The sequence below is a fragment of the Anolis sagrei genome, chromosome X (genome assembly GCF_037176765.1).
Source record: "Anolis sagrei isolate rAnoSag1 chromosome X, rAnoSag1.mat, whole genome shotgun sequence".
Classification (NCBI taxonomy): Eukaryota; Metazoa; Chordata; class Lepidosauria; order Squamata; family Dactyloidae; genus Anolis; species Anolis sagrei.
This window is the reverse complement of record NC_090034.1, coordinates 76,416,719-76,441,589: the sequence shown is the minus strand read 5'-3', so window position 1 is coordinate 76,441,589 and position 24,871 is coordinate 76,416,719. Positions and strand designations below refer to the sequence as shown.

The 24,871-nt window shown below is 42.0% G+C and overlaps 1 protein-coding gene across 1 annotated transcript in view; it reads right to left on the bottom strand.

Annotated features, from left to right (window-relative positions):
- Window positions 1-24,871, bottom strand: part of RUNX3 (RUNX family transcription factor 3) — a 150,953-nt gene that overhangs the window by 100,740 nt on the left and 25,342 nt on the right. The window contains exons 2-3 of the mRNA XM_060784424.2: window positions 20,411-20,567; window positions 14,849-14,953 (exon numbers count right to left, since the gene is read on the bottom strand). Coding sequence (XP_060640407.2) covers window positions 14,849-14,953; window positions 20,411-20,567 — 262 coding nt within the window. The remainder of the gene's footprint in view (window positions 1-14,848; window positions 14,954-20,410; window positions 20,568-24,871) is intronic.

The following is a 24,871-nucleotide window of genomic DNA, read 5'->3' as shown; positions in this document are numbered from 1 at the left end:
GGATCCCCAGATGTTTTGGCCTACAACTCCCAGAAATCCTAGCTGTTAGGATTTCTAGGAGTTGAAGGACAAAACATCTAAGGACCCACAAGTTGAGAACAACTGTCTTAAGGGCTGTTAGCAGTGATGGGTGTCCTAGTGGGCATTTGTGTGCAGGGAATAATAATAATAATAATAATAATAATAATAATAATAATAATAATAATAATAATTTTATTTTTATACTCCGCCACCATCTTCCCTAGGGGACCTGGGGAGGCTTACAGAGGGACAAGCCCAAAAATTACAGATAAAAACAGAAACACAGTTAAAATCAATCAAATAAAAATAATAAAACATAACACTGTCATATTTTATAAGGCTGTACTTGGACTGATTTGGACAACGATTTTAATTCTGCCGATTTTAATCTGGCGAGCGGGTTCTAATGTATATTTATAATTATTTTAATTGTATGGGTGTATTTATTATGAGTTTCATATTATGTTTGCCATTGAATTGTTGCCTGTTTGGAAGCCGTTCTGAGTTCCTCCCCGGAGATCAAGAAGGACGGGGTATAAATGTTTTAAACAAACAAACAAATAATAAACAGCATCATAAAACAATATGGCTGAGATAAAGGTCATAGTTAAGTTATAGTTAAGCAAATATTTCCTAAAAGGAGCCAATTGAAAGTGCGGAAATTGAATGAACAGGGGCTAGGGAATACCGTTGGCAAAAGTGTCATGGTAGCCAATAAAAGGGCCAAAATAAAGTGCAGAGCTTAATGTAGGGACAGGATGGTTCTCTAGTAAACTGCCTAATCAAAGGCACAATGGAACATCCAGGTTTTTAATTCCTTCTGAAAGGAGGCCTAAGTGAGAGTCTGTCTGATATCCCTAGCGAGGGAGTTCCAAAGCCAGGGGGGACACCACCAAGAAGGCCCTCTCCCTCGTCCCCACCAACCATGCTTGAGACGGCAGCGAAAGAGAGAGCAGCGCCTCCCCAGATGATTTCAGGGTACGCACTGGTTCGTAGGGGAAGATGTGATCGCAAAGAGAAAGAGATACCGAGATACATTGTTGTGTGCCTTCAAGTCATTTCCAATGTATAAGAAACCTAAGGAAAACCTTTTGACAAGATTTGTTAGCGGGGTTTGTTCAGAGGGGTTTTCCCTTTTATTTCCTTTGAGTAAACAGAGGGTCCCATGCACAGGGTCACCCAGAAGGTTTCCAACCCTGATCTCCAGAGTCATGGGCCAATGTCCAAACCATTGCACCATGTTGACTCTCATCTGTGCATAGATAACTTCCTTATTTCGGCATGTAGAGCAGTGGTTCCCAACCTTTTTTTGACCAGGGACCACTTTGACTAGGGACCACTCTCCAACATTATTACTAAAAGGATTATGAATCAGTTTTTGGTCAACTTTAGATTTGATTCTGTTATTTAAGGTGCTGATTCAGAAAATTGCATTAGCTAGACCACATCAGCTCTAGTTTCTGATACAGAACATATGCCATACAGTAGTCGACCTCTGCTCACCCACAGAAAATCATATTTAATCATCTAGAGTTGATGTGGTCTATCCAATGTAATTTACCCCACCCAAATAACCCCAGGAACAGGCCTAAAAATGAAGACACCAAGATTTTTTTGGGTTGGGCTGTGTTATTATTTGTGGATTTTGTTAGCGATCATTTTTAAAAAGGAGGAGGGGGCTGAGGCTGAAAAAAATACAAAAAGCAAAGTGCAAGACCCAAGAAACTGTCCCTAACAGCTCTCTCTGTGGCAGGTGCATGACTACAAGGAAGGGGACGTGGTCCGTGGGACGTTGCAATGATGTAGTAATGTTTTAGGTCTTGCGGACCACTGGTGGTTCATGGACCACAGGTTGGGAGCTACTAATGTAAAAGGATTGATGCAAAGAATGGAAACGTTAGGGGTTTACTAATGTTGCTTTTTACTATTCATGCCCAGGATGTAACTGTGGTAGTCAGAGGTTTTAACTTCCCTAAACTCTGAACATAATCCTCTCCTTTCTCTTCATCAAGACTTCTTTGAAAGTGAGAAATCTCTCTCCAAAAGCTGCCTGTTGTATAGGAGGAGGCAGATCCCTTTCTATTTCAGCAGGAATAATTGCATCTTTGACATCTTTGCATCTTGGAGTCCTCGTGGACAACAAGTTAAACATGAGCCAACAATGTGATGTGGCAGCAAAAAAAGCCAATGGGATTTTGGCCTGCATTAATAGGAGCATAGTGTCTAGATCTAAGGAAGTAATGCTACCCCTCTATTCTGCTCTGGTTAGACCACACCTGGAATATTGTGTCCAATTCTGGGCACCACAATTCAAGAGAGAGATTGACAAGCTGGAATGTGTCCAGAGGAGGGCGACTAAAATGATCAAGGGTCTGGAGAACAAGCCCTATGAGGAGCGGCTTAAGGAGCTGGGCATGTTTAGCCTGAAGAAGAGAAGGCTGAGAGGAGATATCATAGCCATGTATAAATATGTGAGAGGAAGCCACAGGGAGGAGGGAGCAAGCTTGTTTTATGCTTCCTTGGAGACTAGGACGTGGAACAATGGCTTCAAACTACAAGAGAGGAGACTCCATCTGAACATGAGGAAGAACTTCCTGACTGTGAGAGCCGTTCAGCAGTGGAACTCTCTGCACCGGAGTGTGGTGGAGGCTCCTTCTTTGGAAGCTTTTAAACAGGGGCTGGATGGCCATCTGTGAGGGGTGATTTGAATGCAATATTCCTGCTTCTTGGCAGGGGGTTGGACTGGATGGCCCATGAGGTCTCTTACAACTCTTTGATTCTATGATTCTATGACACAAATGCCTAGTTCCTTGTTCCCAATTTCTTTTCACAATTACAAAGGTGTAACCTCATTTCCTGACCAAGTTCAGGCCCTAAGGAACAACAATACCATCCCTTTGGTCCCAAGCGCTACCCTCTCGATTCTCGGGATCTGCACCCATAGAAGATCTAGAGATCTCACCTGCAAGCAGATGAAACACATTCATCTCTGTGCTATCAGATGTAAACAACTCTTCTGTGAAATGAATCAGTCTCTTTCTAAATTAAAAATAAGCTCACTCATAAAGGAAATGCTGCAGGAAAGCCAAACTGTTTTATGACTTCCTGTTTGTAGGTGTCACCTCAACACTTAGCACCGGAAAGACAGTTGGTGTGGATAACAATGAACTATTTGGCCAAACAAGGTGGGAGAAAAAGGAGATCAGTTAGAACTGTTTTTACCAAATGAGGACAGTTTGACAGCATCAGTAGGACCATTAATGTAGAAATTCGAAAGGAACAACAAGAAGATATGATCATTATAATTGGGTTGCTGTGAGGTTTTTTTTAGCTGTATGACCATGTTCCAGCAGCATTCTCTCCTAACATTTTGTCTACATCTGTGGCTGGCAGAAAGGCAAATGTGCCAACAGAAGCTCTGAAGATGCTATTAGCCACAGCTGCAGGCAAACCATAGGAGAGAATGCTGCTAGAACATGGCCATACAGCCCAAAAAACTTGCAGCAACCCAGTGATTCCAGCCATGAAAGCCTTTGACAATATATCACTATAATTATTTCATATATAATTATAATTATTCCTCCATGATGACATGATGGCAACAGTCTTGGACAGCAATGGTTCCCAAAGTGACCCATTTAAGGTGGAATCAGGCGTCAAACAGGGATGTGTTATTGCCCCAACTTCATTCTCCATCTTCATCGCTATGATACTTCATCTTGTTGATGGGAAGCTTCCCACCGGAGTGGAAATCATCTATCGGACAGATGGCAAACTATTTAACCTTAGCAGACTGAAAGCCAAAACCAAGGTTACAACATCTGTTATAGAATTCCAGTATGCTGATGACAACCTCGTCTGTGCGCATTCAGAAGAAGACCTACAAGCCACTCTAAACACCTTCGCAGAAGCATATGAGAAGCTCGGCCTGACATTGAACATCGAGAAAACCAAAGTGCTCTTCCAGCGCACCAGCCAATCCCTCTCCAATGCCAGTAATACAGTTTAATGGTGTAACATGAGAAAATGTTGATCATTTCCGCTACCTTGGCAGCCACCTCTCCACAAAAGTCAACATTGGCACTGAAATACAACACCACCTGAGATCTGAGAGTGCAGCTTTTTTCCAAATGAAGCAGAGAAAGTTTGAGGGATACCAAAGTGTTTGTTTATAAAGCTATTGTCCTCCCAACCCTGCTATATGCCTGCAAGACGTGGACAGATGTCACATGCAACTCCTGGAATGATTCCATCAGCGTTGCCTCTGGAAAATCCTGCAAATCTCTTGGGAAGACAAGTGAACAAATGTCAGCATGCTGGAAGAAGCAAAGACCACCAGCATTGAAGTGGTAGTCCTCCACTATCAACTCCGCTGGACCGGCCACGTTGTCTGGATGCCCAACCACTGTCTCCCAAAGCAGTTGCTCTATTCCGAAGTCAAGAATGGAAAATTGAATGTTGGTGGGCAGGAAAAGAGATGTAAATATGGGCTCAAAGCCAACCTTAAAAACTCTGTCATAGACACTGAGAATTGGGAAGCCCTGGCCCTTGAGAGCTCCAGCTGGAGGTCAGCTGTGACCAGCAGTGCTGCAGAATTTGAAGAGGCACAAATGGAGGGCAAAAGAGAGAAACGTGTCAAGAGGAAGGCGCGTCAAATCAAGCCAACCATGACCAGGACTGCCTTCCACCTGGAAACTGATGCCCTCACTGTGGGAGAAGATGCAGATCAAGAATAGGGCTCCACAGTCACCTATGGACCCACCAGCACACTGACCTTGGAAGACCATCCTACTTGGATATCGAGGGGTCACCTAAGTAAGTAAGTAAGTAAGTAATAATTATTTCAATTACTCTCCTATAACTCAAGGCAGTTTACAAAACTTAAAGTTCTGAAGATGTTGTATGTATTTTGAGGATAGAGATCAGGACTGTGCAAGTGGTCCCCAAGTTACAGACATCTGACTTATAGACAACTCATAGTTAACAATGGGGCTGAGACAACAGGAAGGGAAAGAACTCTACCGCATGGGAGGGAAATTCACTCCTGGAAGAGTTATTATCATGGGGAAAAGGGGTCTCCACTGAAGCTTTCTCACCAATCTTTGTTTCATAACAAGCCACATGTTTTTCAAAATCCAATAATCACAGGGACAAAAAGTGAGGTGGAATCATCCCAAAAGAGGTGCAGACAGCAAGATAAACACTGCAGGCGTGCTAACACTTCCCTACACTATGCTATCATAGATGTCTTGGCCAAGCGTTCCACCATTAGGATGTTATGCATCATCAAAAAGGAAGGCAAAAGAGGGCAAAAGATTTACATAAAATTTGGTATGTGGTGATAATATATATCCATAGAGGTGCATTTGGAAATAATTACAGAAATATGACCTATCTTACTGGAGTAGTTAAACAAGGTGAGAAGACTATGACCAGTGAACCTGTGATCTTGCAACACAATCTACTTTTGATGCTAACTGTTGATGGGTCATGTTCTCCTTATCTTCAGAGTTGGATCAGACTTCAAATAGAGGGTGTCTTCAAAGAAAAGACTGCAAGTGTCCAATGTAAAGTAGGACATATGACCAACGTATCCATCACTCAAGTCTTCATTTTCATAAACCTTTAAAGGTTACAAGGAGTAGGAGGAAGCTGAAATATGAATCAATTAATCAGTGCAATTAACTGATTCATGGAGTGATTCCAGATTGGGGAAAAAACTCAAAGAGACCTTTGAATTAGATGTGGGCACCTGGATTTTTCTCCTTTCATAACTGAGACTGGTGTTACTTCTCTTGGCTATCTCCTTTCTCCTCCTGCAACCCCACCCCATTTCCTCTCCGTTGGTGACCAAGAAACTCTTGGGAGGGTTACCATCCCAGATCTGGTTCTGCAAGCCCGGTGTGTAAGCTAAAAAGGAGTAGGAAGTTTGGGAGGAAGAATCAGGACAGAAAAATGTAAAAAGCAGAGGTATCTTGTTTGATGGTGAGAGCAGCTCAACAATGGAGACTCAATTGCCTAGAGCAGTGGTTCTCAAAGTGTGCTCCTCGGAGCCCTTGGGGCTCTGTGAAGCATACTCAGGGGCTCCACAATGGCCCCTTGAGTTTCTGCTATATATAATTTTCACTGTGCTGGCTTTTGTATTCGATCACATGTTGGACACTTACTTATTTATTTACTCTATTTGTATCCCACCTTTCTCTACCCCAAAAGGGACTCAAGAAGGCTTTACATATGGCAACTATTCAATGTCTATGAACAACAACAGTTAAAATACATTTAGTCAAAGATTTTTAAAAATAAAATTAAATACACATTAAAACATAAAAAACATTGCAATCACCTTTAAAAATCACACAATCCACAATTGTAATCCCGGGCGATTCCAAAAGTCATTGTACATAATTCCGTAGCTATTGTTGCACTATAGTTAAGCTCCGAAGGCTGGACCCCGAGAGTCGGGTTTTCACTTTCCTTCTGTTGGCCAGGAGGGAGGGAGCTGCTCTAATATCACTTCCCAAATGTCTTAGGACTATGTGATATATCAGCGAATAATGTGTGCAGATCTGAGTAGGGTGGTCTTTTGCAGTTGACAGATGGTAATTTTGTCAGTGCTGATTGTTTTTAAGTGCTGTCCAATTATTATTATTATTATTATTATTATTATTATTATTATTATTATTTGAAACACAACAAGATGAGTCCACAGCAGACACTCTGCTGGCTGTTGAATTGGATCACACGTCGCATTTATTTTTTATTTATTTTAATTATTTAATTAAAATTAAAAAATATAATTAAATAATAGTTATTATGATGATTATTATTATGGTATAGGTTTTACCCTGACATTAGGTCCAGTTGTGTCCGACTCTGGGAGTTGGTGCTCATCTCCATTTCTAAGCCGAAGAGCCAGCATTGTCCGTAGACACCTCCAAGGTCATGTGGCCGACATGACTGCATGGAGCGCTGTTACCTTCCCGCCGGAGCGGTACCTATTGATCTCACATTTGCATGTTTTCGAACTGCTAGGTTGATAGAAGCTGGGACTGAGAGTGGAAGCTCATGCTGCTCCCCGGATTCGAACCTGTGACCTTTCAATCAACAAGTTTAGCAGCTCAGCGGTTTAATCCATTGCACCACCGGAGCTAGTAGTAATAAATAGTACTACTACTACTGTGGCCATGAGATCCCAGCGGGGTCAATGCAGCCAGATTTTCCTCGGATGAATCTACTTGGTATAGGTGAGCTCCTAAATTGGGTTGCTGTGAGTTTTCCAGGCTGTCTGGACATATTCCCGAAGAATTCTCTCCTGACATTTCACACACATCTATGGCAAGCATCCTCAGAGGTTGTGAGGTCTGTTGGAAACTAGACAAGTGAGGTTTATATATCTGTGGAATATCCAGGGTGGGAGAAAGATTTCTTGTCTGTTTGAGGCAGTGTGAATGCTGCGACTGATCACCTTGATTAGCATTGAATAGCCCTACAGGTTCCCCCAGGCTGCTTCCTGCCTGGGGGAATCCTTTGTTGGGAGGTGATTAGCTGGCCCTGATAGTTTCTTGTCTGGATTTCCCCTGTTTTTGAATGTTGCTCTTTATTTACTGTCTTTACTAAAGACAAGCCTTCTTACTTAAACAAGAAAGCAGACCTGGTGTAATTATTCCAGGGGAAGCTAGTTCATTAATGAGTTTTAAGCTCAGGAAGGGCTCAATCAACAGACACAGGCTGCGAAACACCAGGCTTTGCTAACAAAAGGAACAGCCAGGGGAACATTCTGTTCAGAAGCTGGCAATCCTAGAAGACAGTTGGCAAGGAAAAGGCAGCCAAAGGCTATTCTCTTCACCTGCTCCCCTCTCATCCCAAATTAGCTGCATAATAAGACCAAGGCACTCATTATAGAGATCAGGTACACAAAGTTCTTTGAATGTTCAGAATCAAGAGTGGGTAATGTTTTTGTCCCTCCATGTTTTGGACTTTAGCACCTAAGATCTAGTACAGAGTTACAGGGAGTTGAAGGCCAAAAAATTGGAAATCATAGAATCATAGAACCATAGAGTTGGAAGAGACCTTGTGGACCATCATCACCACCCGCAGCTCCTTCAAGGTCAATCCAGTCACTTCAAGGATGCCATCCATCCATCTTGCCCTTGGTTGGCCCCTCTTCCTTTTTCCTTCCATTTTTCCCCATGCAAAAATACTGTGGGACTTTCGAATCCAGACTGACAAAGTTTTGGAACACAATACGCCAGACATCACGATTGTGGAAAAGAAAAAAGTCTGGATTATTGATGTCGCCATACCAAGTGACAGCCGCATTGAGGAAAAACAACAGGAAAAACTCAGCCGCTATCAAGACCTCAAAATCAAACTGCAAAGGATCTGGCATGAACCAGTACAGGTGGTCCCAGTGGTCATAGGCACACTGGGTGCCATGCCAAAAGATTTCAGTCGGCATTTGGAAACAATAAACATTGACAAAATCACGATCTGTCAACTGCAAAAGGGCACCTTACTTGGATCTGCATGCATCATTCGAAAATACATCACAAAGTCCTAGACGCTTGGGAAGTGTTCGACTTGTGATTTTTTGATATGAAATCCAGCATATAGATCTCGTTTGCTGTGACATACTGTGCTTTTGTGTCAGTATAATAATAATAATAATAATAATAATAATAATAATAATAATAATATATTGGAGTTTACCACCAGACCATTGCAAGTAGCAAGGGTGGTTTTGTTTGCATTATACCCTCCTCACACCATTATCTGTCAGATGACACCAATCAAGAAAGGGCTGGTGTGATTTTGCGAACAGAGGTAAAGAACAAAGTGCCACTTCTCCCTTAATTCCATGCAAAAAGAAAAGTTGATATCTAAATCTTACTTTAGCACAGGCAATGGAGTAGTGCTCTACAAATGAAGATAGAGCTGATAGAGAGAGGCGTGCATTGAGCCGCAGTGGTGCAATGGGTTAAACCCTTGTGCTGTTGAATTGCTGACCTGAAGGTTGGCAGTCCGAAGCCGTGGGATGGAGTGAGCTCCCATCTGTCAGCTCCAGCTCTAGCCAACCTAGCAGCTCGAAAACATGCAAATGTGAGTAGATAAACAGGTACTGCTTCAGCAGGAAAAGGCAAAGAGATGCTTTGGTCACATAATCAGGAAGTGACAACACATGCTCTTTGGCTTGAAAATGGAGGAAAGCACCTCCCCAGAGCCAGAGATGAGCACTGCCTCCAGAAGACAGAAATGAAAGGAGAAACCTCTGCCTTTGTTTGTGTTTATGTGTATGATTGCAAAAGCATTGAATGTTTGGCTATTAGGGCTGGGCGGTTTCGTTTCGTAATTTCGTAATTCGTTAAAAATTCGTTATTTTTTTTGTTACGAAGCGATAACGAACCATTCAGCAGCATCTAAAAAACGAAACGAATTTTTCAATTCGTTTCGTAATTGCTTCGTATTTGTTTCGTATTTGTTTCGAAATCGTTTCGAAATCGTTTCGTTATTATTTCCGCATGTCTGGGGCAAGTTTTATAGCTGTTGTTTGTTTAATCAGTGAAAAAAAATTATAAATATCACACCAACAGTCAACAACAGAGGGAGAGGGAAGCTTCAGAAGTTCCCCCTGTCCCATTTGGAGGTTTTTTAGCGTATTGCGCGGTCGCGTCCGCCATTAACGAATCAATTCGTATTCGTTTCGTATTCGTTTCGTATTGTTTCGTAATTTTACGAAATTTCGTAAATATCGAACTTTTTTAAAGAAAAATTTCGGAATTCTTTTAAATATCAAAACGCAAAAAACCCCAAAAAACGAATCGAGTTTAGAAACAAATTTTTCCGTGGTTGCCCAGCCCTATTGGCTATGTATGTAAATGCTGTAATATTATAATAATAATAATAATAATAATAATAATAATAGATTTATTTATATTATGTTCTATCTCTCCAAGGGGACTCAGAGTGGATTGCAATATACATAGGTTGGCAAACATTCAATGCCTTTAATATAGTAGAATAACAATGACATAAAAATACACAGAACAAAGGTAAAGGCTTCCCTTTTCATCTCCGGCTTTCTGGAGGTGGTGTTCAACTCTGGCCATGGAAAAAGGTGCTCTTGTTCCATTTCCAAGCCAAGGAGCCTGTTCTCCGTAGACACCTCCTGGTCATGTTGCCGGCATGGTTGCATGGGCACCTTTATTACCTTCCCGCTGAAGCAGTATCTATTGATCTACTCACATTTGCATGTTTTCAAACTTCTAGATTGGTAGGAGCTAGGGCTAACAGTGGGAGCTCACCCCAATCTGTGGCTTCGAACTGCCAACCTTTCGGTCAGCAGATTCAATAGTTCAGCAGTTTAATCCATTATGCCACCATGGCCCCTAAATCCGCTCTGGGGAGAAGGGCAGAATATAAATAAAGTGTATTATTATTATTATTATTATTATTATTATTAATACAATCTTGTTCTTCCAGAATCTAGCTTCTATTCCCCATGTTATACCATTGCCTTACTCTGTCTCCTGGGAGAGCTGTCCCAGTATTCAACTTAATGTGACTCCAGCAATTTAAAATCTGGTGTTTTGAATGGAACTTGAACTTGCCAACTACAGTCTGTACCTTATAAACGCCATGTAAGAAAGTTTTGGCTGTTGCCTTCTCTTAAAGGCCAAATTGTAGTGCCAGCTTGCAAAATTTTAAACTGCAAGGAGAAAAAAAGGAGAAGGAAGAAAAGAAAATACCATAAGCTAAAACTTCCAGAAAGTCATGCCATTAGGAGACGCAAATCCCATATGCGGCAAGTCATCAGCCTATCGTGGAGATCTTTAATTTCCGTTCCAGCCTCGAAAGGCAGAAGAGCAGTTGAAGATGACTCACCGGCAAATCTGGGCCAACATTAACAATTATGCTAAGTGCTCAAAAGCAGGGACAGGCAGGATATCCAAAGATGTGTTGCGAGTAGGTGGCTTCCAAAGAACAACTGAGGGCCAACTGGTTGTTGGGACTTTGGAAAGACACCTGGACCAGTTGTGGCCTGCCTGAGTCCTGAGAGTGCACTTCCTGCACATTCTTAAATTGAAAGAAGAACCTACTCTTGTGAGAGCAAGAGGGTTTTGTACAAAGGAAAGCTAATGAAGAGAGAATTAATGAACTGCTGGAAACTCCAATGCCCAAGCAAGAGTTGCCATTGCATTTGACTAGCTAGAAAGGGGGCTGCTACTGTATTTCCAGGAGAAACAATAGTTGTAGATTCTTCCTTAAGTCTTATGGAGATTAGAGATATTCCTCAGAGTGGAGTTAGAACAATTAAAGTAGTATAAAACTGATATTACTGGGTAGCGCAAATTGTCCTAAGAGAGACATAGAGGATAAGAAGTATGCCAGACGAAGAATTATAGCTCCCAGAATTGAGCTCGTCTGGAGGTTCTAGTAGGGGAGCGCAGCTATCGTATACCCGGGACCGAAGACTGGAGAACTTGGCACACTCCTTCTATACCTGAGACGTCGTCCTCTTCCACCGAACGCGCAGCTTCGGGAGGGACGCACATGGAGCGGTGAGGGAGGAAAGGGACATCCGCCTAGCCAGCCAGATCAGCCGAATCAACCTTGGCGATCAATGGGGTGACAGATGTTGCAGCCAGATCGCCCTCACAGCTCCCAGAATTTCCCAGCTGGAATGGTCATTAGTGTTGGAATTCAACCCCACACTACCCAAATCTCAAATCCTCAATGAGGAGCAGTTAGTTAGTTTAGTAAAGACTAAGGCAGGAGTCCTCAAACTAAGACCCGAGGGCCAGATACGGCCCTCCAAGGTCATTTACCCGACCCTCGCTCAGGGTCAACCTAAGTCTGAAACGACTTGAAAGCACACAACAACAACAACAACAACAACAACAACAATCCTATCTCTTCAGTCAAAAGCAGCCCCATTCTTCCCACTGAAATACTAATAAGTTATATTTGTTAAAATTGTTCTTTATTTATTGTATTGTTTTAAAGTGTTTTTTCCACTACAAATAAGATATGGTCTGGGGTCGGCGTACCTGAGGGTCCGCTTATCCCCCTACCAACCCCAGAGATTACTTCTGTCCGAAGACCAAAATTTGCTTGAAGTCCTCAACATCTGGACTTATCATCTGTCCTCTACTAGGCAGAGGGCCTTCTCGATTATAGCCCCTTATTTATGGAATGCCTTGCCAGTTTCTTTCTTTTTTCTTTTCTTTTTTTTTTTTGTCGTGTCAGGAGAATCCTGTTGTGAGATAATTGGCCATCTGCAAGGACGTTGCCCAGGGGACGCCCAGATGATTTTGTTGTTTTATCATCCTTGTGGGAGGCTTCTCTCATGTCCCCGCATGAGGAGCTGGAGCTGCTAGAGGGAGCTCATCCGCCTCTCCCCGGATTTGAACCTGCGACCTGTCGGTCTTCAGTCCTGCCGGCACAGGGCTTTAACCCACTGCGCCACCGAGGGCTCCTTGTACCGGGGGCTCCTTTTGCCTTGCCAGTTGAAACCCGATCTATCCGAGTCCTACTTGCTTTTTGGAAAGCCTGTAAAACCTTTCTCTTCCGACAAGCTTTTGATGGGTGAATAACTCAGGACTATGTCTGTTCTTGTTTTTATTGTATTTTAAAGTTAATTGTATTGTTTTAATCTACTGCTGTAAACCGCTCCGAGCCAAATTGGGAGTAGCGGTATACAAGTCAAATAAATAAATAAATAAATAAAATGTGCAGTGTGCATAGAAATTTATTCATTTTTTTTCAAATTATAATCTGACCCTCCAATAGTTCGAGGGATTGTGATCTGGCCCTCTGTTTAAAAGGTTTGAGGACCCCAGGACTAAGGGTTTCTCTTCCCCCATGTCTCCTGTATGACAATTGAGAATGTATCAATTTCTTCTCACTTCTCTGTTTCTGTTCTCATTGTGATTGTTTGTTTAAAATAGATACTTTTTTACTGCAAGCTTTTTAGAATCTGCCTTCCACCTTCTTACACTTTAGTATGGAGAGTATATGCTGTGTGCGTTGAGATCTCTCTCTACTTGTGTGTCAGGAGAGATGTTTTTCCCTCTCTTTGAAACCTTAGAAGAGATGGGTGTTAGAGTGGCTCAGGCCCAGTTCTTGATTATTAAGAAATAGAGTTAATTCTTATTATTGTAATTTTTTTAAAGATTGGATTCTGCATGTTCCCCTCCTAAGCTCTGAATTCTTTATGGCCATATCATACGACACTTCACGCTCTGCTTACTTGCTGTCCTTGGTTGAAGTGAAATGAGTGAAGACAGGGGAGGCCAAGGACAGTTCCATCTTGTCTCCTGCATATGTCATCAGTTGGAGACCGCTCCCCCCAGCGCCAACCGCCACTCTGAGCCAGAGTGAAGACAAGGAAGGCCAAGGGCCAGTTCCATCTTGTCTCCTGCATATGTCATCAGTTGGAGACACGTACCCCCAGCGCCAACCGCTGCTCCTAGCCAGAGTGAAGACAGGGGAGGCCAGGGGACAGTTCCATCTTGTCTCCTGCATATGTCATCAGTTGGAGACCCCTCCCTCAGCACCAACCTCTGCCTTGAGCCAGAGTGAAGACAGGGGAGGCCAAGGAACAGTTCCATCTTGTCTCCTGCATATGTCATCAGTTGGAGACCCCTCCCCCCAGAGCCAACCGCTGCTCTGAGCCAGAGTGAAGACAGGGAAGGCCAAGTGACAGTTCCATCTTGTCTCCTGCATATGTCATCAGTTGGAGGCCCCTCCCTCAACGCCAACCTCGGCTCTGAGCCAGAGTGAAGACAGGGGAGGCCAAGGGACAGTTCCATCTTGTCTCCTGCATATGTCATCAGTTGGAGACCCCTCCCCCCAGTGCCAACCGCCGCTCTGAGCCAGAGTGAAGACAGGGGAGGCCAGGGGACAGTTCCACCTTGTCTCCTGTGCTATGCTAATATATAATATAATATAATATAATATATTGTATATACATATAATCTTTATAATATTATAATGTAATACAGTATAATACTACTACTAATAATATGATATTATAATTATATATTTTATATTAAATGTAATATTACTAATAATATTACAATATAATTGTATAGTACAATATAGTGATGTATAGCACTGATATTGTACTGTGCTAATGGTATAATGTATTGTATTGTATCTTGTAAGCTGCTCTGAGTCCTTTTCAGGGTGAGAAGGGCGGCATATAAATGTTGCAAATAAATAAATAAATAAATAAATAAATAAATAAATAAAACTTTCCAGCTATTCTGGACAATGAGTGTAGGTCCATTTGATTGGACAATGGACACCAGAATACACAAACTATTTAACTTGTCTGTAGCCTTGATTGTTTACAATGGGTCACAATGTTACCTGCTCCTTCCTCTTCATATATTCCCATCTACCCCAAAGTATGCAGAAAGACATTACAGAATAGCTTCCACCACAAAAGTGCTCTCCCTGTGTGGCTAGCTTTCATCTTCCCCACTGGCAACCCACCAAACCAACGGGTTTGCCCACAGTGCCTCAGAGCACCACATACAAAAACAGAACTCAATTCGAGATTCTGATTTGGGAGTATCCTACAAGGAAGGGATTTTGTAAACACTATCCAAATAAAGCCTCTCTTGAACCACAACTCTCCGCCATAGGGAAGTCCTATTATAAAATAACACTGTACATTGCTGGCCATACCACCATGGCATCCATCCCCCCAGATGGCACCAAACAGCGTTGATGATAATCAAAAGCCCATCTGCACAACAGCTAAACCACACATTTCCACTCAAAACAAACCAACCAACAAAGAAGTCAAGGTATCACTTACTTCTTGGCTCCCGGGGTCCATCGACGGTCACTTTAATGGCACGATGGTAAGTGGCAACCTGGGTGGGGTTGGTGAAGACTGTAATTGTCAATGTAAAGCTTTTTCCTAAAGAGTGAGGAAAGGTGAAAAAAGGAAGAGAAAGCATGCATCAACCCAAGCATAACTAAGAATGGAAATATAAACAGACTGGCTTTCAAACCTATGTAGAGAGCAGCAAAATTACTTTTTTGAAAAAGATTACAGCTTTTAAAATCTCTTTCAGCAGAGCTAATAACCTGGAACCTTCTGCCTACCAAACACATATTATTTTTATTTTAATCTGTATTTTATTGGTGGGTTTTGACTTGTATTTTAACTCTGTATATCGTATTGGATGCCTTTTAATAATGTTTTATCTCGTGTTTTAATGATGTTGCATCCCACCATGAGCCGCAGGGAGAGGAGGGTAATAAATCTATTACTAGTATTATTAGTAATATTAGCAGTACTATTATATGTATTTCTCCTGGATTCATTGTTGAGCCTGGAACCTCAGGTTTCAACAGTGGCCAGGGGAGCATTCACACTATTAAAACTTGTGTACCAGCTGTGCCCATACCTTGGGAAGTCAGACTTGGCCACGGTAGTCCACGCTCTGGTTACATCCCGAATAGACTACTGCAACACACTCTACGTGGGGTTGCCTTTGAAGACTGTTCAGATGTTCCAAATGGTCCAACGGGCAGCAACCACATTGCTCACTTGGAGCAGAGTACAGGGAACATACAACCTCACTATTGCGTCAGTTCCACTGGCTGCCAAGTCTGCTACCAAGCACAATTCAAAATGCTGGCTTTGGCATATAAAGCCCTAAACCAATGTTTCTCAACCTTCCTAATGCTGTGACCCCTTAATGTAGTTCCTCATGTTGTGGTGATCCCCAAACATAAAATGATTTTAATTGCTACTTCATAACTGTTGCTACTGTTATGAATCTGATATGCAGGATGTATTTTCATTCACTGGACCAATTTTGGCACAAATACCAAATATGCCCAAATTTGAATACTGGTGGGGTTGGTGGATTTTGTCATTTGGGAGTTGTAGTTGCTGTGATTTATAGTTCACCTACAATCCTAGCATTCTGAACTCCACCAACAATGGAACCGAACCAAACTTAGCACACTGAACTCCCATGACGAACAGAAAATACTGGAAAGGTTTAGTGGGCATTGACCTTGAGTTTTGAAGTCGTTCGCCTACATCTAGAGAGCACTGTGGACTCAAACAATGATAGATCTGGGCCAAAATTTGCATTGAATACTCAATGTGCCCAAATGTGAACACTAGTGGAGTTTGGGGAAAACAGACTTTGGCATTTGGGAGTTGTCGTTGCTGGGATTTATAGTTCACCTACAATCAAACCCCACCAATGATAGAATTGGGCCAAACTTCCCACACAGAACCTTCATGATGAACAGAAAATACTGTGTTTTCCTATGGTCTTTGATGACCCCTCTGACACCTCCCTCGCAACCCCCTCCCCAGGTTGAGAAACGCTGAGATAGAAGCTTTACCATGCTTGCTATTGACTGCCATTAAATTGACTTCAAATTATGACAACTGATGGAGGAGAGACCTCCAGCTCATCAGCAGCCTTGCTCAGGACTTGCAGACTCAGAGCTGTAGCTTCCGTGATTGAGTTTATCCATCCGGGATGAGGTCTTCTTCTTTTCCTACTGCTTTCTGCATTGCTAAATATTATTGTCTTGAAGATAAAAGGCTAGAGCTCTGCTGGCTTCACTGGGCTCTGACCAAAACCCGTTTGTTGGGACTTGTAATCAAACTCGGCACATGCCACTCCAAGACTCCAGACTACTGTAATTTCGTAGCCCAGACATGGAGACCCGGGCGGAGGGGCTGGGCTGGGGGGGCCTTAATGAATTCAAGAGTTCAGATGGAGTTATGTTCAGTTTGGAAATTTGTGAAAGGGGGAGAAATGGAAAGAAAAAAAAAGGACGGGGCGAGAGGGAGGAGACTTAAGCAAATAATTGAGTACAGAAATGAAAGCTTAATTCATAAAAGCAAAACATTTTCCATTCATCAACCTGCAAGCAGTTAAGTGGGAGGGGGGCTGAAAGAAAGCCTGCCTGCCACTTGGGAAAAGAGCCAACAGGAAAGCGGAAATACACAGAAGAATGTAAACTATTTGGGTTTCATAGAGAGCAACAAGTAAACAGTTATTACACGCAAATCATTCTTAAGATCACTCGGCCTTAATGCCGAGGAGCCAAAATCTCTCTGACGGTTTGCATGTATACATTCAAAAAGCTGGGCTAAAAGTTGGCCTGCAGCCAAGGAGGCTACAGTGGGACGCTCTTTGTGGAGGGAGCACATGCTTTCAAAAAGGGTCAGTTTGCAGAGGAAACCTGCCCTTAAAATGCCCCGAAATCAGCAACTGGGCTCATGTATCATGCCTGTGTCGAATGAATGGGGGTTAGATCCTGGCTCTGGCCCCGTCCTGTTCTCTACACATCTGTTTGGGCTTTTCTACAGAGCCAGAGACTGATGTTTTAGTAGGCACGAGGCTTGTGCAATCTGGGTAAATCTTGACCTGTTTAGGTGTCCTGGCTTCCAGTGGGGGCCACGATCCGTTTTTTGAGAAGGCAAAAATCTGTTTTCACTCTGGGGTGCCAAAAGATCCATTTCTAATTGGGGGGGGGGGGGGGCTTCCCAGTCTCCCTTTCTCATCGTTTTAGGCATTTAAGCTATTTCTACTCTAGAGGAGAGATGCTGGCACTTTCTCTCCCAGGCCTGAATGCCACACACACTCTTTCCAAGGCATTTAAAGGAGACAAATTCTTAAAGCTGTTTCTTACACTAGAGGAGAGGCACTCGTCTACAGACAGGCTCACGCTTTAATGGGGTTTCTTGTTCTTAAAGCTGTCTACTCTAGAGCAGAGGTGCTGCAGACAAGCACAGATGCATTTTCTCTCCCAGGCTGCACTACATCAGCAGCCACACACTCTCTCCAAGGCATTTTAAGGAGGCTTTACACTTCCAGGTAAGGAAGAGTGATGACCTCCTGGAAGAAGAGAGGTAGCTGATAATACGAGGGTTATCCAGAAAGTAAGGTTACAAGACACGTAGCTCTTGCGAGGAATTTTCGTGGGGGAAATTGGTATCAGTGCTGTGTAATGGGAAGCCAGTGGAAGCGGATGAGCAGTGCCAGTTGTCAGTAGCTCATCGACTGGCATTGTGGTGAAGATTAGAGATGAGCATTCCCATTCCTTTTCCTGCCAAGTGCGAAATTCACACTGTGATACGCTTCCTAAATACAAAGGGCATGAACGCCACTGTGATTGTGATTCATTTCAGTTTATGGAGATGACATAATGTCAAGACAGCAGGTGACAAAATGGGTACAGAATATATTGTGATACCATGAAAAAACTTTGCAAAGCCATCAAAAAAAATGTCATGGGATGTTGACGATGGGACTCTGTCTACTTCATAACAATACGTGTCTGCACATCGCTCATGCAACACAAGAGTTGTTGAATTCATTTGGTTGGGATGTCTTAAGCCACCCCTCTCACAGCCACAATCTTGCACTTAGTGACTATCATCTGTTCACTCAATTGAAAGAACACCTGGGTGGAAAACACTTTTCCGACGATGACAAGGAAGTAATAATAGAAGTGACAAACTGGCTGAAAAAGGCGGAGGGAAACTTCTATGACACAGACATCAAAAACTCATCCCACGGATGACAACATGTATTGAACTGAATGGATTAGGTAGAAAAATAATGTAATGCCTATGCTACAATCCATGTAAGTTTTATTAAAATATATTCATTATTTGTATTTTTTTTAAAATTGTAACCTTACTTCCCGGATAACACTCGTACAGTGAGAGGACTATTTCACTTCCTTCATGGCCTTTCCTTGTCAGTTCACACCAGGATTCTTAAAAGCAGATAAAATATAACATTTGGATGTATCCTTATTTTCCGGATAACCATCATAGTTTTCAGGGAATGAGGATTTTCTTTTTGTTTGCTGGGGATTAATTAAAAAGATTAAACTGTGATGCTGAAAAGCAGAGGAGAAACTGAGATCAACTCCTGCTTGCTTTCGTGCCGGGCAGTTTTTTGTCTGACACGGTAAGGAGGTCCCTTACCGTAACGGGCTCCCAAAGTACCAAAGGTACCAAAGGAAAAGGAAGAAATGAAAGAAACTAATTCCACACACAAGTCTAGTACCCACAAATCTAGCAACTCTTTGTGGAAGGGCTGTAGTGGGTGAACATGTGTTTTGCAGATAAAAGGTCCCAGGTTTTCATCCCCAGTAATATGTAAAATTACAAAAGGAATTTGCAAACAGTAACAGAAGCCACTTAAAAGTCTTTTTCAATTAAAATCGATGGCTGTGTTTTCCCCTAAGGTCAGAGAACTGCCTCATAAATTCAAGGACATTTGCAAATTGACAGAGAATTGGTTTTTGGGGTAGTAGATTTGATCCCAAAGTGTTGAATATGGTAGGTTCACACCAAACACATTTGTTGGCATTCCTTGGGTGAACATTGGGCAAATCAGTTCAGGAGACATGTGGGTGTTCCTGGTCAAGCAAAAACAGATTACAAGAAAGACAAGTTCTATTTCTTGGGAGCTTTTGGCAGGAAGATGTCATTTTTCAGACGATGACTCACAAGTCCTAACCAGACCTTTGAGCAGATTCAGTTGTGCTATGGATCATTCATTTTCACGGACTATTCAGCTAGTCCGTGGAGACATTTTCCATGCAGCAAAAGGAAAATTGAAGTATCTCTCTGCCTATTAGTTTCTCCTCCTTAATGAACTGCAGTCTTTTGCTTAAAAAATTGAGGTTTAAAAGAGGAGAATGAATCTGGGAGCCAAACATGTTTGAATTCTTGCACCAGGGCCTTTCCCAGGAGAAGTGGATAGAAGAAGAGGCCTGTGCATCAGACCAAAGGTCACCCAGGTTTTTGTTTCCCTCTGTGGAAACTCACATGAAAGGCCAACAGTTGAGTAGATTATTGGGGGAGTTTGTGGTCCGTAAAGATGCAGGGCTCATCCTGTGGCCAAAAATGGTAACTCCAAAGACATGGTATAATACAGGCATGAGCAAACTTCAACCCTCCAAATGTTTTGGACTTCAACTCCCACAATCCCTAACAGCCTCAGACCCTTTCCTTTTCCCCCTCAGCTGCTTAAGTGGAAAAGGAAAGGGAAAAGGAAAAGGAAAGACGTTATTTGTGTTGATTAGGGAGAAAAGCAAAAATAGACAGGATCCCCCATTGGTAGGTCCACCAGTTGCCCCATTTCCTACCCACAACAGATAGTCAGCATTGTGGCCTGCAAAGAAGTAATTCAGACCTACAAACGGGCAGTTCTTTTCCTGCTATAATTCTTAGCTTTGCTGTTCTTAAGGCCTCCTATTGCTAATGGATCCCTCCTGCATGCAAAGCCACACTCATCGTGGAATATTCATTTCCTAGACCAACCTTTGATGATCTCTCAAAATTTGATTGACGTTTGTTTCCCTCTGATCCTCTTACCTCGTCCACTCCGTCCAACAAAGCGAAGATCATTAAACCTGGCCACTTGGTTTTTCATCACCGCAGAAGCGTTCCGAAGCTCAGCAGAATAGTTCTCGTCGTTGCCAGCCATGACGGTCACCACAGTTCCATCGGGGACATCTCCAAGGGCTACCACCTAGACAATATCAGCAGCAGTCAATAAGGGTTGGGTTTACAATGAATGTCCTGAATGTTCAGGGCTCAGACATTTCAGATTTCAGTGGCGAGAAATCCATAACAACACATATATATACACATTGCGGTTCCATCTACACTGCCATATATTTCAGTTTGGAACTAAATTATATGATCAGCATAGACCAGGCATGGGCCAACTTGGGCCCTTCAGGTGTTTTGAACTTCAACTCCCACAATTCCTAACAGTCTACTGGCTGTGGGAGTTGAAGTCCAAAACACCTGGAGGGTCCAAGTTCACCCATGCCTGCTCTACACTAATGCACAAAGCATGGGAAATAAATAAGAAGAACTTGAACTCTTAAAACAACAAAACAAATACAATATAATTGGTGTCCCTGAAACCTGGTGAGACGAGCCTCATGATTGGAATGTAGTAATAGATGAATATAACCTATTTCTTTAAAGCCTTTAAAAGGGTATAACCGGCTGCTAGGAATTGTGGGAGTTAACATCCAAAATGGGCCCAAGTTGGCCCATGCCTGGAGTAGACTCATATAATGCAGTTTAATAAATGCAGACTCCTCGGCTTGAAAATGGAGGAAAACACCTCCCCAGAGCCAGAGGTAAGCACCACCACCAGAAGCCAGAAATGAAAGGAGAAGCCTCGCCTTTGTTTGTGTTTGTGTGTCTAAAAAAGGCATTGAATATAAATATATTCAATATTGGGCTATGTATATAAATGCTGTAATCCACTCTGAGTCCCCTAGGGGAGATGGGTGGAACATAAATAAAATGTATTGTTATTATTAGTAGTATTAGCATTAGTATTAGCATTAGTATTAGTATTATTAACTTTATTTATACCCTGTGGGGGCTCCAGGCAGATAACAATCTACACTAGACAAATTAAAAAAGTGCAATTCAAAAGTTTAAAACAATTATAGTAACAGTGTGGTAAAAACTGTATTAAAATGCAATAACTACACTAAAGTGTCATTTAAAACTCATATCCCCTTTTCCAAACTCAGCATCAATGACAATGGTTTCAAGTCCTTTTCCTTCTGAGTATCTATGCATATGGTTGAGGTATCACTTGGGAACGAAGATTTTTGGGGAGTTTGGTCCTCAAAAATCCCAGCATGAACAGATGGGTTCCACATGGTCCAAACTGTAGTCTAGAATAGAAATGAATTCACTGACTCCATCGACACCGCCACATAATGCACTTTGAAACTGCATTGTATGGTTAGCATAGACTTCATGACATTACAGTAGAGTCTTGCTTATCCGACATAAACAGGCTGGCAGACTGTCGGATGAACGAAAATGTTGGATAATACAGACTCTCCTACTGTTACCCGTCCGATACGACACTAGACACCTAGAATACTAACAACAGGGACTAAAAGGGTTAAGGCAAGGCAACACCTCGGGGCTAGAGTGGCCCAGCAGGAAGTGCCCGGATATGGAAAAGGAGCATGGAAATCACAGACGGAATGAGGGAGAAGGCTTCTGCTTCCAGTCCCGTCTCTCTCCCCCATTTACTCCTTCTCCTCCTTGTCTTGCCTTTTTCACTTTTTGGTAATGGAGCGAGAGTTGGAGAGCGCTCCTTTAATTGAAGGGGAAATGCTGGAGGAAAAGGGGAAGTGTCGGAGAAGAGTGTCAGATAAGAAGGAATGTTGGATAAGTGAAGGTCGGATAAGAGAGATTCTACGGTATGTGGTAGTGTAGATGGGTCCACATTTCCCATATGTTCTGGGGCAGTTCCGAGGTCAAAAAGGAAGGCGTTTACAAATGAATGTTTTGAAAGACAAAGTTTGAAGATGTTTTTGAGAAAATAAGTTTTTTAATGTATCTCGTGCCGATATTTTGGAAGTGGGCTTCGTTTACCCTTCTACACCGGGATTGTGGCGCAGCTGGCTGAGTGTCAGCTGCATTAAGATCACTCTGACCAAAAGGTCATGAGTTCGAAGCCAGCCCGGGTTGGAGTGGGTTTCCAACCAATTGTGTGTAGCTTGTTGTCGACCTTTGCAACTCGAAAGACAGTTGCATCTGTCAAGTAGGAAAATAAGGTACCACCTTAAAGTGTGGGGAGGCTAAATTAACTGATTTATGAGGCCATAAAGAAGACTCCAGCAAAGCATTCCAGCAAGGAAGCATGCGGGGAATGCGGAAGTGCTTCAGCAGTGTCGCAGATGGACGATGAAAGCGACAGCTCCCCTGGCGGCCAGAAAAAAAAAGTTAAAATAGCCTCTGTGTATGTCTGTATAGGTTGGTATGTCAAAAATTGGCATTGAATGTTTGCCATATATGTGTACACTGTAATCCGCCCTGAGTCCCCTGCGGGGTGAGAAGGGCGAAATATAAAAGCTGTAAATAAATAAATAAATAAATAAATAAATACACTGCCATATAAAATCTAGATGATCTGCTTTGAATTGGATTGTATGGCAGTGTAGACTCATAGAATCCAGGTCCAAGCAGATAATGTGGATTATCTGTTTTGATAATTTGGATTGTATGGCAGTGTGGGAGGGGCTTAAATACATATTTAAAGACAATTTTGTGCTGATTTATTTTTATTCAGTTTAACATAGAAAAAAGATGGATGTCCAATGTATTGTCGAAGGCTTTCATGGCTGGAATCACTAGGTTCTTGTGGTTTTTTTCCTATATGGCCATGTTCTGGAGGCATTTTCTCCTGACATTTTGCCTGCATCTATGGCAAGCATCCTCAGAGGTAGTGAGGTCTGCTGGAATTAGGAAAATGGGTTTATATATCTGTGGAATGACTGGGGTGGGGCAAAGAGCTCTTCTTTGCTGGAGCTAGGTGTGAATGTTTCAACTGACCACCTTCATTAGCATTAGAAGGCCTGGCTGAGCCTGGGGGAATCTTTTGTTGAGAGGTGTTAAGATGTGCCTGGTTGTTTCCTCTCTGCTGGATGTTGTTTATGGGCGAACACAGATGAAAGTAATGTGAATTGGAACAAGACCTGTTTCCTGTTCCCAACTTGGAAGTAAAACCTATTGCAATGAATGAGCAACGTCCCAGGAAGAATAAAGTCTTTTCAGAGCAGAAATCAAAACAGAGAATTAAAATTATTGTCAACTATTGTGTTTTCAGTTGCTCGAAAAAACAAGGTTTTTAGAGGTATGGGAATTATGCATGTGCGCAATACACACAAATGTGCTGTGTGCTTTGAGATCTGTGTGTGTGTGTCAGAGAGATGTAGTGCATGGAGGATTTTTTTCCCTCTCTTGAAACCTTGGAAGAGATGGGTGTTAGAGTAGCTCAGACACAGTTTTTACCTATTAAGAAATGTAGTTAGTTCTTATTATTGTAAATAAATCTTTTGTGATTTGTACAGATTTGACTCTGCATGTTTGAAATACACACAAATATTTATATACATATTCCTTTGATTCAAAGCAGCTGAAAAAGATGGAAGTTTAGCCAAAACATTTTGTAACAGAATGTTAATATTTTTTTTCTTTTGTTAGTGATTCACTTCTTCCGAGTTCATTAAACCATTCCATTATTATTTGGTTGGGTGGCTTGATTTCCATCCTGATTTAAACGAGAAAGAATAAAAGAAAGAAAGAAAGAAAGAAAGAAAGAAAGAAAGAAAGATCTGTTTGAAGTCAAGCATCCCATTTATACTTCTTCATTTGTTTCTTAAGCAAAATAATGCAAATTTCTTCACTAGGAAGTCTTTAAAATATCCCAACATGCATTTTGTTTTTAGTGGCATCTATGTGAATTGGAAAGAAATATTGGGGATCTGATCTCTCTGCAATTTTGTCTCTGGTTGGAGCTACACTGGAATATAATCTAGATTATCCAAGTTGATAATCCACATTATCTGCTTTGAGTTGGATTATATGAGTCTAGACTGCCATATAATCTAGTTCAAAGTGGATAATCTGGATTTTATATGGCAGTGTCGATAGGGCCCTAGGTATCCTTAGAAGAAATATAAAATATGATTTTGTTTCAAAACTGTCACTGAAATTTGTTTGTCCTCTTATTTGGCTTTTCACAGATGATAGTGTTTATTTTTGGGTGATAAGACAGGGTCTTGTATTAAATTTTGCTCCAAAAGATGTGTTAGGGCTTCTTTTCAGGGGATGCCTTATTTTTCCAAGCTGACTTTTTAATGAACAGTCACTAGGGCTTATTTTCTGAAGTAGGGCTTATATTTCGAGCATCCTCCAAAATCATGAAAAATTATGCTTGGGCTTATTTTCAGGGCAGGTCCCATTTTCGGGAAAACAGCATCTGCCTTCTAAGTGATTCAATTG